General features: G+C 42.3%; 2 protein-coding genes and 1 pseudogene across 2 annotated transcripts; 1 reads left to right on the top strand and 2 right to left on the bottom strand.

The window, feature by feature from the left end:
• Positions 1–3448: 3448 nt before the first annotated feature.
• Positions 3449–3537, bottom strand: LOC148376652 (U2 spliceosomal RNA; annotated as a pseudogene).
• Positions 3538–4384: 847 nt separating this feature from the next.
• LOC148376651 (MICOS complex subunit MIC26-like) lies at positions 4385–5957 on the bottom strand. Its single transcript, XM_088349758.1, has one exon. It carries the CDS (start codon positions 5281–5283, stop codon positions 4648–4650), a length of 636 nt encoding a protein of 211 aa, XP_088205884.1. The 5' UTR covers positions 5284–5957; the 3' UTR covers positions 4385–4647.
• dnaaf6 (dynein axonemal assembly factor 6) lies at positions 5554–14567 on the top strand. The gene is made up of 6 exons (XM_088349767.1): positions 5554–6107; positions 6197–6263; positions 9660–9765; positions 10649–10745; positions 11651–11736; positions 14142–14567. Exons 1-6 carry the CDS (start codon positions 6012–6014, stop codon positions 14269–14271), a joined length of 582 nt encoding a protein of 193 aa, XP_088205893.1. The 5' UTR covers positions 5554–6011; the 3' UTR covers positions 14272–14567.
• The last annotated feature ends 461 nt before the right edge of the window (positions 14568–15028 follow it).

The raw sequence follows: 15028 nt of genomic DNA, 5'->3' as shown, positions 1-15028 counted from the left end.
GTATGTAGTTAGATCTCTAAAATGCTGGTCTGATATTGGTTCGACGTATAAAATGCAGGTCTACTTTGCCACTTCTGGTTTAAAATTGAAGCAAATGTTATTTTTGATTTACTATTGTGGAGACAGATCTTTTTACTTTACCCAAAGCGGAAATCTATTCAAGCACGAAGGTTTAAGTTTCACCTCAAGTCATGTTTATTTATGACGCCCTTAATCAGTCTCAAAGGGATGCACAGACCACAGATTATTGCACAGTACAGACTATTATGATACCATCCCCTGATCTAAAACCTACATGAGGGCAAGGAAAAACTAAAAGACCTCAACAAAAATGAAGAAACCTTAAAGGGACAGCACATGAGGGTTACAATGGATGTTGCAATAAGAAATAATACACAGCTATTGTCAACGTGAAATATGGGTAATTCATAAGCTATAGAAGTGTGTTTTAAGCCTAGATTTAAACACTTCCACTGAGGTTGCAGATCAAATCTCAGGGGGAAGAGCATTCCACAGCACCGGGGCCCGGATGAAGAACGCTCTCCAACTTGTGGATTTCTTCTTGGCTCTTGGGATCACTAGTAGACCAGCATTTTCAGAGCGAAGGCTCCGGATCGAGACACAGGGGGAAATTAAATCTAAAAGATATGAGGGAGCAAGTCCATGCATGGCTTTGTATAATACCAACAGAACCTAAAAATCACATTGTAAGCTAACAGGAAGCCAATGCAGGTTAGCTAAAATTGGGGTCATGTGATCAAACTTAGTCTAAGTTAAAAGCCTCGCTGCAGCATTTTGATTTTGGACTTGGGGAGACCAAAGAGTAGTGCATTACAGTCATCAAGATTGGAAGTAACAAACGCATGAATTATAATCTGCATTGGACTTTGACAGCATGGGTCGAATTTTAGCAATGTTGCGAAGATGGAAAAAAGCTGTTCTAGGAACATTCTTAATGGGTGTTTGAAAGGACAGATCGGGGTCAAATAGGACATCTAAATTTTTGAATGAGTCACTCTGGGTGATATGGCATTTGTCAAAGTTCAGAGCAGTTTTTGAGTACAAGTCACAGCATTTAGATGGACCAATAACAAACATTTCGGTCTTTTCGAGTTGCGAGTTAAGGCGCAAGAAGTTGAGTGACATCCATTATTTTATCTAAGTGAGGCAAGCCTCCAAATTTCTACAGTTTAGTATGGCCGATTCCTCCATCGGAAGATATTGTGGAGTGTCATCTGCGTGGCAATGGAAACTGATATTATACTTGCCAATAATATCACTTAATGGAAGCATGTAAATGCTGAAAAGAAGGGGGCCAAGTACTGAACCCTGCGGAACACCACAGGTAACACGAAAGGGCTCAGATGTCATTTGACCATATTTAACACAGTGCGTCTTATCAGAGGTAGGATCCAAACCATAAGAGGACAGATCCTGAGAGACTAATCCTTTTTTCCAACCGTTCTATTAAGATATTATGGTCCATGGTGTCAAAGGCAGCACTAAGGTCCAGCAGCAGCAAGAGTGATGAAGCGCTGGAGTCCATTGCCAGTAGAAGATCATTGGTTACCTTAATCAGTGCTGTCTCAGTAGAGTGGTCAGCCCTGAATCCTGATTCCATATATTCAAAAAGATTGTTCTCGGCTATAAAATCATTCAGCTGCTGTACCACAACTTTTTCAAGTACTCTAGAAAGTTTGACACAGGTCTATAATTACATAAGCGGTATTCTTAACGGCTGTACTTGCCCAAGACACACCACATGAAATGGTACCCCTACAACCAGAGTGGTTAAGGGATCCAACCGACCAACCAGTCCTAACACGAAAAGCGGAATTGTTGGCAGGTATGATTTACGGTACCAGGGTTTGGCTCACGTTCCCATGGGTTTCCTTATTTTGCGATTCCTAGTTCAGATGAACTGATTGTCGTATTTCGGGATTACTGGACCTCATACCTGTCAAGCTCCAGGGCTCCATGCCCTTACAAACTAGTATTTTCCCTTACAAAATAATTTTACACCATATATATTTTTATTTATGTCGTTTAACATGTGATATTGTACATGTGTTTCGTTATATCATATATATTGTTAATTAACCTTTTTTTGTGAGATACTGAGTTGCTCGACATGAATGAGGTCTATTATAAAAAAAAGTTCAAAAATGTAGTAGCTTGGACGTTCACTGTAGAAGGAAAAAATACATGAAAATATAATTTTCTTAATCAAATTATGAATTCATTTTCTGAATTAAATTATTGTTGGTAATATAACGATTAATGGGATAACCACAAACCTGTCTTTTTTCATTTTCTTCTTTTATGTTTCCTTTTTTTCTTAACTTCTTTATACAACAAAATAATTCGTAATATAATGCATCAAAGCAAGTGAGCCGTTTGTGAGCCGGCTCTAATGAGTTGAGCCGAAAAAGCCGGTTCTCTAAAAAGAGACAGACTTCCTTTCACTACACAACTACCAGGGAATGATGCATAATGGGTAATCCCCAGGTGGCAGATGCATGCACACAGTAGCATCAAACCGCTCGCTTCGTTTGCAACGGAAGAAAAACGATACGGAGATAGAGGCTACCGCGGCGAACTCCTTTGACTTGATTGATTTGCTGTTTGGTGATAGTTGGTGTATACCGGATGGTACCCGTCATTGACAAACTTGCGTTTTTCCGTACAGATTTTCTCGTACGTCGTACACATCTTAAAACGCATAATAAACATACTTTGTACGGCAAAAACGTACAGCTTGACAGGTATGTGTAGTATCTCACTATTTGATGTCAGGAAGACAGTTTTGTGAGACATTTCAACACTATTTTACCACAACACAAATGGGGATCGAATTTATTGGTGAAATCAGAGATCAAACAAGAACTAAAAGCTTTGGCGGAAATAAAGAGCAAAGGCAGAATGTCACACTTTCACTTAACCTCCAGAAACCTTGTGAGAATATGATCTGGTGAAATTGTGAATGTGTTTAATTGCTGTTAAAAGTGTCAATAAAATTGTTCAAACCCAAAAATTTCTGTTAAAAAAATAGTGAATTGGGAATTATTTATTAGTTCTTTGCATAAATACCGTACATTCCGGACTATAGAGCGCACCTGATTATAAGCTGCACCCACCACATTTTAAGAGGAAAACCGATTTTGTACATACACAAGCCGCACCTGTATATAAGCCGCATGCGCCCACATTTAAACATGTAACACAAACATAAAATTAACCCAAACCTGACTTCAAGTCCCGCGATTGAAACTAAATGGGGTTTTGGGGTTTTTAAGGGTTATTGATCTATCTTCGTTATTCATTATCCATTATCCGTTATCGGTCAGTTCATTATACGCTACAAAGCCTAGGAGCCGGGACACTTACTCTCAGCCAAAAGGCTAAGCTAAGGTCCTAGCCCTATAGCCTTGTTGCGATCATTGCGAATGCACCGTTCCCGGAGGTACTGCAATACCGGGCCGATGCGTGGAGTGGACAGAGCAAGCTCTTATTCCATCTCCGGATTGCAAGATTCCAGCGTTCCTGGAGGTACTGCAGTTCAAAAATCACAGCTGTCCTTTATCAAAGTCCACAGTTCAAAAATCACAGCCGGCAAAATGAACGGAAAATGATACCGGTACTTAAGGTTTGACGCAGAACTGCAGAGTCCGGGTCCCCTTGAAAGTAATCCAAGGAAAAAATGGTATACTTCCAAAGGTAAGGGTGGGAAAAATATATCAGATGAACACATTTACTAACGCAACTCCTTTTTCTCTAACCAACTTTTTACCCCTTCTTCTTTCCTCGTCTGTCCCTCACCTTTAGCGGTCCCCACTTAAACTCCGCACCCCACGTTTGTTCCGCCCCTCATTTTTTGTTCAACTGATCAAAACACATCAGAATAAGTGTCTGAAATAAATACAAATAGGGCAGCACAGCTGCGCAGTGGTTAGCGCGTGTGCGGCACAGTTCTGAGGTCGTGGGACCCTCCTGCTTGGGTTCAAATCCAGCTACTGGCCTTACTGTGCGGAGTTTGTATGTTCTCCCCGCGCTTGCGTGGGTTTCCTCCGGGCACTCCGGTTTCCTCCCACATTCCAAAGACATGCATTTCACGTGAATTGGCCGGTCCAAATTGTCCCTAGGTGTGACTGAGCGCGTGAGTTGTCTGTCCCCGTGTGCCCTGTGATTGGCTGGCAACCAGTTCAGGGTGTCCCCTACCCACTGCCTGATGGTTGCTGGGATGGGCTCCAGCACCCCCGCGACCCTACTGAGGATAAGCGGTGCAGCTAATGAGATGAGATAAATACATGACAAAAATATACAGTTGCAAATACATATTATACATGCGTTACACATATTTACAAAGAAAGACGGTACACCGAGAGAGTTTTCAAAGCTTTAATAATAATAATATAGCTTTGACAGGGCAGTTAATGGTAGCAACACTCGAGCGCCGCTAGCGGCCGTTAGAAAAATAACATAAACTGGCCGCATCACTGAATAAGCCGCAGGGTTGAAAGTTGGGGGGGAAAGTAGCGGCTTATAGTCCGGAATTTACGGTACACATTTTAATCAACCGATGACAAAATGTTAGAAAAAGTAGGCATGGACAAAAGCACCCAGTTGTTGCAGCCTCTTTGGTGACCTTTAACGTTTCTCTTCAGAATCGGCCTTCTTCTCGGCTTTTTTGCTTCGGGACTTGACGATCTTCTCCACGGAGGCGTAGCCATTCACGGCCCCCTCATAGAAGGTGTCCCCGGTGTATCTGGCGAGGATCACCGCGCGCTCCGGGTAGTAAAGGGAGGCAGAGGTGATGATCATACCCACCGGGTAGAAGACCCGCTTGACCCGCGAGCGTCTCCCAAGAAGAAGCCCCAGCACGCCGGTACAGGCGATGATACCCACCCGCGCGTAAAAGTCCCCGGGTGGGTTTTTGAGGAAGTGCAAGGAGTCGCTCCAAAGCCGCGTGGCGCTTTGGATTTTGGGGTCGAAGGTGGTCCGACACCACGCAGTGTACGGTTCCACCAGCTTCCGCAAGGTGGCGATGTTCTGCTCCACTCGCCCGGGTTTGGGTTCATCGGACGCTGGTTCTTGGTACGGTGCGGCGTACAGCGAGAGGTCGTCCCGGTTGAGTTTCCCGGGGGGAGATTTATTTTCCTTCCCCGCTGCGGCGTTGACCGTAGCCGGCCAAGCGGCGTAGGCACCGGCCACCAGACTACCTGTCACCTTCAACATGATCCTTGGAAGCCATGCGTTGACAGTACGGCGACTCGGGTGGGACATTCTTCTTCAAGGCGAATTTTGTCATGAATTTCAAACAACAACCATTAAGTTACTTTATGTGGTGTTATATTTGTTTCTCCCCTTAATAATCATTTAAAACCCCAAACTATTGCTTAAAAACGACTTGTTTACATCCCAACAACACTCAACCGTTTCCTGCAGTGTCGCTTTAAACGTCACGTTACGGCTTGACGTAGCGGTTGTTCATAGTGACGTCACCGGTTACTACGGTAACAACAACGCCCCCAAGAAACAACACTGCATAGAAAACGAGTAAGAATCATTTAAAACCCCAAACTATAGCGTAAAAAATGACTTATATTTACATCCCAACAACACTTTACACGCTCAACCGTTTCCTGCAGTGTCGCTTTAAACGTCACGTTACGGCTTGACGTACGGTTGTCCGTAGTGACGTCACTGGTTACTACGGTAACAACAACGCCCCCAAGAAACAACACTGCATAGAAAACGAGTAAGAATCATTTAAAACCCCAAACTATAGCGTAAAAAATGACTTATATTTACATCCCAACAACACTTTACACGCTCAACCGTTTCCTGCAGTGTCGCTTTAAACGTCACGTTACGGCTTGACGTACGGTTGTCCGTAGTGACGTCACTGGTTACTACGGTAACAACAACGCCCCCAAGAAACAACACTGCATAGAAAACGAGTACATTTAGGAAAAAAGATACCTTTCTTTTTTTAAAACTTCCAAAAAGAAATGGAATATTTTGACGTTTCGTCCGTTCAGAATCTCAAGGCGCTGTCTGCCTTGCTTTCCCCTCAACAAGAAGAGGAAAGTGATGACGATTATGAAGTGAGTATACGTTACTGTCAATTTTAAGTATTAATTCGTTATTTTGTACGATTAATTTATTTCTTTATCCTCTTTTAAAATCCCTCCAGGATGTTTCTCCCTATTCCAAAATGGGCCCTGGTCATATAGGCCCCCCGGCCAAAAAAGAAAAACAAGGTACTTATCATGGATATTTTTATGGTTGGAATGTATCCTGTCAACCTCAGTCAATTGCTCCCCTTATTAATGATTACATTCCCCCCCCAATGAGCAATAATAAACCTTAGAAACGTAACGCGGCACCTATCTACTCACAGCAAGAAGGACTATGTAGGATGAAAACAAGATAGATAGATACTTTATTCATCCCTGTAGGGAAATTGACACTTCCAGCAGTATCTTTTTGTTGTTTATTAACAGATTAACAGGATGGCCTCGGGGTGCTGTGTTGTAGTTTAGCAACAGCGGAGTGGATGACGTCACACGCTAGGCCAAAAGTTCAACGTCCCTGCAGCAGATGGAAATCTTTGTACCCAGGGTTACACCACCTCGTGTTCACGTAGATAGCGAGTCCACCTCTTCTCCGCTTCCCGCAGGCTTTTATTTCTCTGTCTGTCCTATCAGCGCTGAAGCCGAGTAGCTCCAAGTAGCTCCGTGTTAGCGCCCGGGTTGCTAGACGTGAGCCACATTTTCGTAAAACACAGCAAACTGCACTCCCTGTACGCTTTGATGTTTTTCACCAGCACAGCCAGTTCGTCGGTCTTTTTTGGTAGAGAGTTCATTTTCCATGATTACGGACGGTACCGAAGGCTTATAACGCCGCTAGCCGCTTAGCCTTCACCTTAGCTCCGGCTCTGCAGCCACGATAGGGCCCCCTCATCACGCCGGCACGGGAATTCTTCTAGGCAAGGAGTTGATTCCTCGAATAAATGCATTTTTGTGCGTTAAAACCCATAAGGATAGGATAGAAAGTAATCCAAAGTAATGAACAACAAAATTATTTTTGCATCTTTCTTGGATCCTTCTCCACATGCAGTATATTTAGTGTTTCAGGACACCCAAAGTCGCTATCTGTAAAAGGGGACACAACAATAAAGCAAGAGTAAAACAACTAAATTATAGTTAAAAGGGGTTGAGGCATATGGTCAAGAATTGGCAAGTCTGGAGAGGTGGGTTTTGAGTTCGGATTTGAAGGTGATCAGGGTCCCAGAATTTCGGAGGTCAGGCGGCAATGAGTTCCAGAGCTGGGGGGCAGAGCGGCTGAAAGCTCTGCTCCCCTTTGAGTTGAGGCGGGCAGTGGGTATAGTGAGATGGAGGGAGGTAGAGGTAGGGAGGGGCAAGGTTATGGATGACCATGTAGGTATAGAGCAGGATTTTGTAGTTGATTCTATGGTAGATTGGTGAGCCAGTGGAGTTGCTGAAGGACAGGGGTGATATGGTCGGGAGAGGGGTTTTTGGTGATGATGTGTGCAGCAGTTATGGACCAGCTGAAATAAGTTGAATTATGGGGCAAATGTATAAGTTGACTGGTATGTACTTGCCATGTAAAATAATATAAATACCAACACTTTTCATACGTATCACTGCCGAGCATTGCCCTTTCTAAGGTATCGGCCCTCGCAATTGCGTTCGATACCAGTATTGGCTTCTCTAAGTAGCCATCTAACAATCATGGAGCTAATATTAGAGGAAGAGGTCTGTTGTCTGAAAGGTGACATTTTATTTCATTTTTTCCTCTGCTTCTCCAGACGCAAGATTGCAAACAATTCAAAATATACAACTTCACTATACAATTGAAATGAAAACAAGTTAAAAAAGGCATGATCTTGGTCAACTGTTTTGAAACTTTACGAACAAGTACATTCAAGAAACAGATTCTAGAAATCATGGAGGGGTACATGTCCACTGTGAGAGAGATAAACTAAAAAGAAAAATCCAGAAATCAAAATGCATGATTTTTTTAATGATTTATTTGTGTGATACAGCTGCAAAAAAGCATTTGAACACCTGTGTATTATCTAGAATTCGGACCCTGAAAGACCTGTAAGTCTTTCCATTAGAAGTCCACCTGCATTCCACGTATCATCCTAAATCAGATGCACCTTTTTGAGGTCGTTAGCTGCATAAAGACACCTGTCCACCCCATACAATCAGTAAGACTTTAACTTGTAACATGGCGAAGACCAAAAAGCTGTTCAAAGACACTGGAGATAAATTGTACACCTCCACAAGGCTGGAAACAGCTCCGGAGCAATTGCCAAGCAGTTTGGTGAAAAAAGGTCCACTGTTGGAGCAACCATTAAAAAAATGGAAGAAACTAAACATGACGGTCAATCTCAATCGAAGTGGAGCCCCATATAAGAGATCACCTATTGGGGTCTCAGTGATTCTAAGAAAGGTGAGGAATCAGCCCGGAACTACATGACAGGAGTTGGTCAATTACCTGAAAAGAGCTGGGACCACCGTTTCCAAGGTGACTGTAGGTAATAAACTGAGACGTCATGGTTTCAAATCACGCATGGCACGAAAGCTTCCTCTGCTTAAACCAGCACATGTCAAGGCCCGTCTTAAGTTTGCCTATGAAGACTGATAGAATGATACAGAGGAGTCATGGGAGAAAGTTTTGTGGTCAGGTGAGACATTGTGCGTTAAAACCCATAACAATAGGATAGAAAGTACTTAATTCCACTAAGCGTGTTTGGAGGAAGAAGAATGAAGAGTACAATCTGAAGAACACATCTCTACTGTGAATCATGGGGATGGTAGCATCATGCTTTGAGGATGTTTTTGTGCACATGGGACAGGAGTGCACTGCATTAAAGAGAGGATGACTGGGGCTATGTATTGTGAAATTTTGGGGAATAACCGCCTTCCCTCAGTCAGTGCATTGAAGATGGGTTGTGGCTAAGTCTTTCAACACGACAACGACCCGAAGCACACAGGAAAACCAAGGAGTGTCTCCGTAAAAAGCATATTAAGGTTCTAGCATGGCCCAGCCAGTCTCCCGACCTGAACCCAATCGAAAATCTTTGGAGGTAGCTCAAACTCTGTGTTTCTCAGCGACAGCCCAGAAACTTGACTGAGCTAGAGAAGATCTGTGTGGAGGAGTGGGCCAAGATCCCTCCAGCAAGGTGTGCAAACCTAGTGAAAAACTACAGGGAACGTTTGACCTCTGTAATAGCAAACAAAAGCTACTGTAACAAATATTAACATTCATTTTCTCAGGTGTTCAAATACTTATTGGTTGTTAAAAAAATCATGCAGTGTGATTTCTGGATTTTTCTTTTTAGTTTATCTCTCTTAGAGTGGACATGCACCTATGAAAATTTCAGACCCCTCCATGATTTCTAAGTGGGAGAAATGTCAAAGTAGCAGGGTGTTCAACTTATTTTCTTCACTGTGTGTCATGTTATGTTTACCTTAAAATGTACATCTTCGTAAACTGTCTTTCCCTTTTGTATCTCTATCGTTGATTCTGTCATATCCTGAAACATTGTACACTGAGGTTGCAAAATGGAATCGGCATTTGATGTGAACGACGCTAAAGACAATCTTGAATCTCGATTTCGATAGAATCGTCGGCGTACACAAAAATGAACACCAAAGACGTCTGGAACCGAGAGGAGGTGGCCGAAGGCCCCCAGTATGATGATGTCACCGACCCGAGACCTCAGCCCGAGTACTCCCACACAGCAACGCATACAGTGGAACCTCGGTTCTCGACCATAATCCGTTCCAGAACCCTGTTCGAAAACCGATTTGTTCCATCACCGAAATCCTTTTTCCCATTAAAAATAATGTAAATGGCTTTAATCCGTTCCAACGCACTGAATGTTTACCTTGAATGTTTAACGTAAACATAAAGCTAACCCAGGCTAATCGTACGTTCGCGTTATCGTAATCTTCCGTACGAAAGATTACGCTAACATGAACGTGTAAAAATAAAAAAATCAGGTCGTTTACAAGTCATTTAGCACGCGGGTCTCCACAACAAGTGGTGAGCGGTTCATTAGAAAGGGGGCTCCGTTCCAACACCCTGAATGTTGGGCTCTGTTCCAACACCCTGAATGTTCAACGTAAACATGAAGCTAACCCAGGCTAATCGTACGTTCGCCTTATCGTAATCTTCCGTACGAAAGATTACGCTAACATGAACGTGTAAAAAAAAAAAAAAAGGATAAAGAAAAGAATTATGAATAGGAGTTCTTACCTTTGTGGTGGTCAGCAGAAGGCGCAGGCAAGATCAGCAATAGTTGTACGCACTACTTTTCTTTTTTCACCTGTAGCAACTTTGCTGCTTGCACTGACTTTCTTCGGAGGCATAATAAGGGGCTAAAACACCCGTACGCCGCTCAGCATGGCACCCTAGCGTACGCACTCACGCATTACCGGCGTTCGAACTCCGATTTTTTTAACCGAACAGCGAAGCAAGAATTTCTCTAAATTTTTGGTCGGACTCCGATTTGTTCGAACTGAGAGGCGTCCGAAAACCGGGGTTCCACTGTACAGTATTTTCCGTCTTTAGGTCGAATCAACACAGTTTTTTCTGTCTTTGTGTACAGATATGAAATCATCCTTAAGCAAAATGTAGGCACGGAGGATCTCTTTTTGGGCCTGAGCAGAAAAGACCCTTCCTCAATGTGCTGTGAAGCAATGCTGGTAATGTATTTGTGGAAAATTTGACTTTTACAGTCTGTAAACTAGGCGAAAAATGTCTATTGTGAACTGATAAAGTTAAAACTTATATAAACTCATCTCATCTCTCATCTCAGCCCATCCCAGCCATCTCCAGGCAGTGGGCAGGGGACACCCTGAACTGGTTGCCAGCCAATCGCAGGGCACACGGGGACAGACAACTCACTCGCTCATTCACACCTAGGGACAATTTGGACCGGCCAATTCACCTGAAATGCATGTTTTTGGAACGTGGGAGGAAACCGGAGTACCCGGAGGAAACCCACACAAGCACGGGGAGAACATACAAACTCCACACAGGAAGTCTGGAGCTGGATTTGAACCCACGACAGGTTCCCATGACATGAACTGTGCAGCACAAGCGCTAACTACTGCGCCGCCGTGCTGACCTATTGTAGTGACGTCACTGGTTACTACTATGTTGGCAGAATTACTCAAATAAAAACAAGCATTAAGGTAAATAAATATAATAGCACTGTCCGGTGGCCCATCGGGGCCACCACCTCGGGCGAGTGCCCCGGCCCCTCTGCCCGCCCCCGTGTGTCTAGTTAACTTCTTTCACACAGGAAACAGAAAAATACACCGGAAATGCGACTTCAAAATAAAAGAGTACAAGACTGATAAACGTACAAAAGATGCAATTAGACTGATGATTGAAACGTTACTTCATGTGTGTGTGTGTGTGTGTGTGTGTGTGTGTGTGTGTGTGTGTGTGTGTGTGTGTGTGTGTGTGTGTGTGTGTGTGTGTGTGTGTGTGTGAAAGATTGTTTTTATATTTAGGAATATAAAAACAAGTTATATTCACACAGTGAATTCTGAGAAATGTTACAACCAAAACGACCAACCTATCAGAACATTTCTTCAAACAGGTGAAAATCAAACTCCCAGGAAGCAAAGCGTCGGACGTGATGCTGGACGTGAAAGAAAAATTCCTTGACCTTCGGACACCAAAATAGTAAGAAATATCATCTTGACTTATTACTACAGTAATCCCCCGGGATACGACATTGTTTACACCTCCAGTGTGGAAGGAGTTGTTTTTATCGGCCCCTCTGTACGGCGTACACCCCACTATATGACAATAACAACTGATTTCATGTTCCCAAAAACCTGTAAAATTCAAACTTTGTGGTCTTCATGCGGATTGAAGGATTTTTTTTAGAATAGAATAGAATATACCTTTATTGTCATTGTTACAAAATGGGTTAACATATTGTGACAACGAAATTGGGCATGACACTCCAGGTTTACACATTCACAGTGAGGTAAAAAACCCAAGAAGATAAAGGAACAGAGAATATAAGGTTAGAAAACAAGGAGGATAAGGTAATAGTTATAATTTCCATAAAATTTACCCAAGAAATGTCGGCATATAGGATGTTACATACATTTGACTATAAAGGATTTTATACGATCGAATACAGATTACATTTAATGCAAAAGATATTCACTGGCTGGGCTGTGGTGCGATGTGAGGGCACCGTAGTAGAAAACGTAAGGCTGATAAGATAATCAGCACATCCAGACGTCGAAACACTTGGTGTTGTTTTGAGTATTCCAGACATCGCGACGCTTTTTTCCTAGATGGTGAAGCCCAGGGGGCTTCATTGGCACGCCCATGGGAGGAGCCGGCACACCATCTTGCGGGGAGACGTGGGCCAATAAGGAGAGAGCTAAAGGACTTCAGAAGAGGGCTTCCCAGAGACTACAAGGACACTAATTCGGCCGTTTTCGATGGAGTACACTTAGTTAAATTGTTAATTAGATTAAATCTGCCTTTGTGTGAAAATGTCGGCTTTCTTGTTCATCTTTTCTCTCAAGAAAAGAGCGCGCATAAATTGTGGGGTGTATGTAAGTTGTGTTAGGTTAACGGAGTCAGATAACTCATTCGAACAATTTGGTAAACGGTACATTTTGATATTCATTCCCAACAGGATGTAAATACCAGAATCTAAGATTCCTGTCTGCTATTGGTTTCCATCACGTCATCATAAAAATGCAAATATGCTATTGGATGAACTACCTCCCACGAAGCCCTTCTTTTTCTTCATTCAGATCACAATTTTGTGTGTTTCATAATTTTGCAAGCCGAAATTACAATACTGTTTTTGTACTATTGTGGAAGGTGGATAATAACTAATGATAAGGAAAGATGAACCGGAAACTGGAGGTGGGCAAGTCTTGGAGCCGATGGTAGCATATTGTGTGGGCATCTGGCGGAAGTCGTGGGATGATGTTGTTGCAGGGGGTCAAAAGCTGATGTCACGAGTTCTTATGAGGACAGTATAAAGGCCAACGTTGAACATTTCTGGAACTTTGAACGTGTCCCGAATGCAACGAAGGGCGTTCCCTTTTTGCCATATCTCCTCTCTGCGTATATTTTGGGGCGACGCCCAACGACGTTCTCTCCAAAAGTACTGTATTTGTTTGCTAAAGGTCTTGTTGTAATGCTAAAGTTGTTGACTATTTTTTTGCACTATGTTGACTATTTTTTGCACCAAATGCATATGTTGACTATTTTTTGCACTATGATGACTATTTTTGCAGCAAATGTATAATTGCACAAACCCTTACGATACCAAACTGTATTACGATACCAAACTGTATGTAACATCCTACATGTCGACATTTCTTGTGTAAATTTTGTGTAAATTATAACTGTAACCTTATCCTCCTTGTTTTATAACCTTATCTGCTCTGTTCCTTTATCTTCTTGGCTTTTTTACCTCACTGTGAATGTGTGAACCTGGAGTGTCATGCCCAGTTTCGTTGTCACCATATGTTAACCCATTTTGTAACAATGACAATAAAGGTATATTCTATTCTAAAGGGAGAATTAAAAACATGATAACCATGAAAAGGTGGCTTGCGAAAAAAAGATACATAGTAGGCACATGAATCACCACCTACGCTAAATTGCTTAGCTATAACTTATCGACCACCGTGACTATTACTACAAGTAAGCATTTTTAATTTGCCGTCACTGTCTACGCTCCCCTCTATGCATCCACCTGCTACTCCACTTGACTAGCTCAAGTCAAGTCAAACCATAGGTAAAAAAAAAAAAAATTTTGTTTATAGTGTCATTTAATGTTTTACACATATATCACACATATTTAGTACTTAGTAAATACTTTTTTATTTTGTATTTTTATATTTGTGGCACTGGGGGTTCGGAACCCATTCGTTTTCTAACCCCTGCCGTATGTCAATTTCACCTCAGAACAGATTTATATCCAGGGGGTCTGCTAAACTTCTCATAATATTCAGTGCAACTCGTGTTTTTCTATTTATCACGGTTGGGCTTGTGACCTTTAGGTTTGGTTTTTAAATTGCACATTTTGTGTCTTAACGTTACAGTCGATTGGCCCTCCACCTCCCTCACCCCGTCCACCACAAGGAGGGTAAGGCTCAGTTTTTTAGCGAAAGGGAAGAGCTGGAGGTGACACTGGTGATGAACCGACCACTGGACTCGATCAACATGCAGTGAGAATCGAAGATGCGGATCCCGACTGGATGCGACTATGCAAACTATAGTCCAACTATGTATTCTAGCCAGGGTTGGGTAGGGTTACTTTAACTGGATTACTTTCAATGACTTTTGGATGACTCCAATACCAAATATGCTAATAAAAGACAAAAGAAACTAAATATGAATAAAATGATGACTCACAACACGTGGTAAGCTTTCTCTCCTGGCTTTGATCTCTTTGATCTCCGGCAAAACGAACATAAAATGCGACAGAAACAAAATGAAAAGAAATCCAAACAGCTTGCCAACATCATTTTTGCTGTTCTATGTGTTCCTTTACTCCCCAACCCTGCACAAAATGTAGTAATTTTATTCATATTTAGTTTCTTTTGTCTTTTATTAGCATATTTGGTATTGGAGTAATCCAAAAGTAATTGAAAGTAATCCAGTTAAAGTAACCCTACCCAACCCTGATTCTAGACCAGTTGTTCTCAAAGTTTTTTATAAACCCTGTGTTTTTTTTCTTCCTTCCCTGTCACTCCAAACCGTTTTGCACCAGTCATTTGTGGCCATCCAACCTTTTTCGAACTCACCCTTTTTTTTCGACTGAAAAAACTGGGCATTGGTATTATTTTTTTAAATCTAAAACCAGTGTCTGAAACTCATGAGAAAAAGTTACCGGACACCAAAGCAGACAACTCTGCCATAAAGTTGCCTGCCCCATTTTTCACAACTTGAAATGCAAAAAGGCGATCCATCGAAAAAAAAAAACCGT

The sequence above is a fragment of the Urocampus carinirostris genome, chromosome 1, assembly GCF_059441175.1.
Source record: "Urocampus carinirostris isolate Australia breed hairy pipefish chromosome 1, RoL_Ucar_1.0, whole genome shotgun sequence".
NCBI classification, from domain to species: domain Eukaryota; kingdom Metazoa; phylum Chordata; class Actinopteri; order Syngnathiformes; family Syngnathidae; genus Urocampus; species Urocampus carinirostris.
Note: the sequence above shows the minus strand (reverse complement) of the source record. Positions and strands in the feature narration are given on the sequence as shown.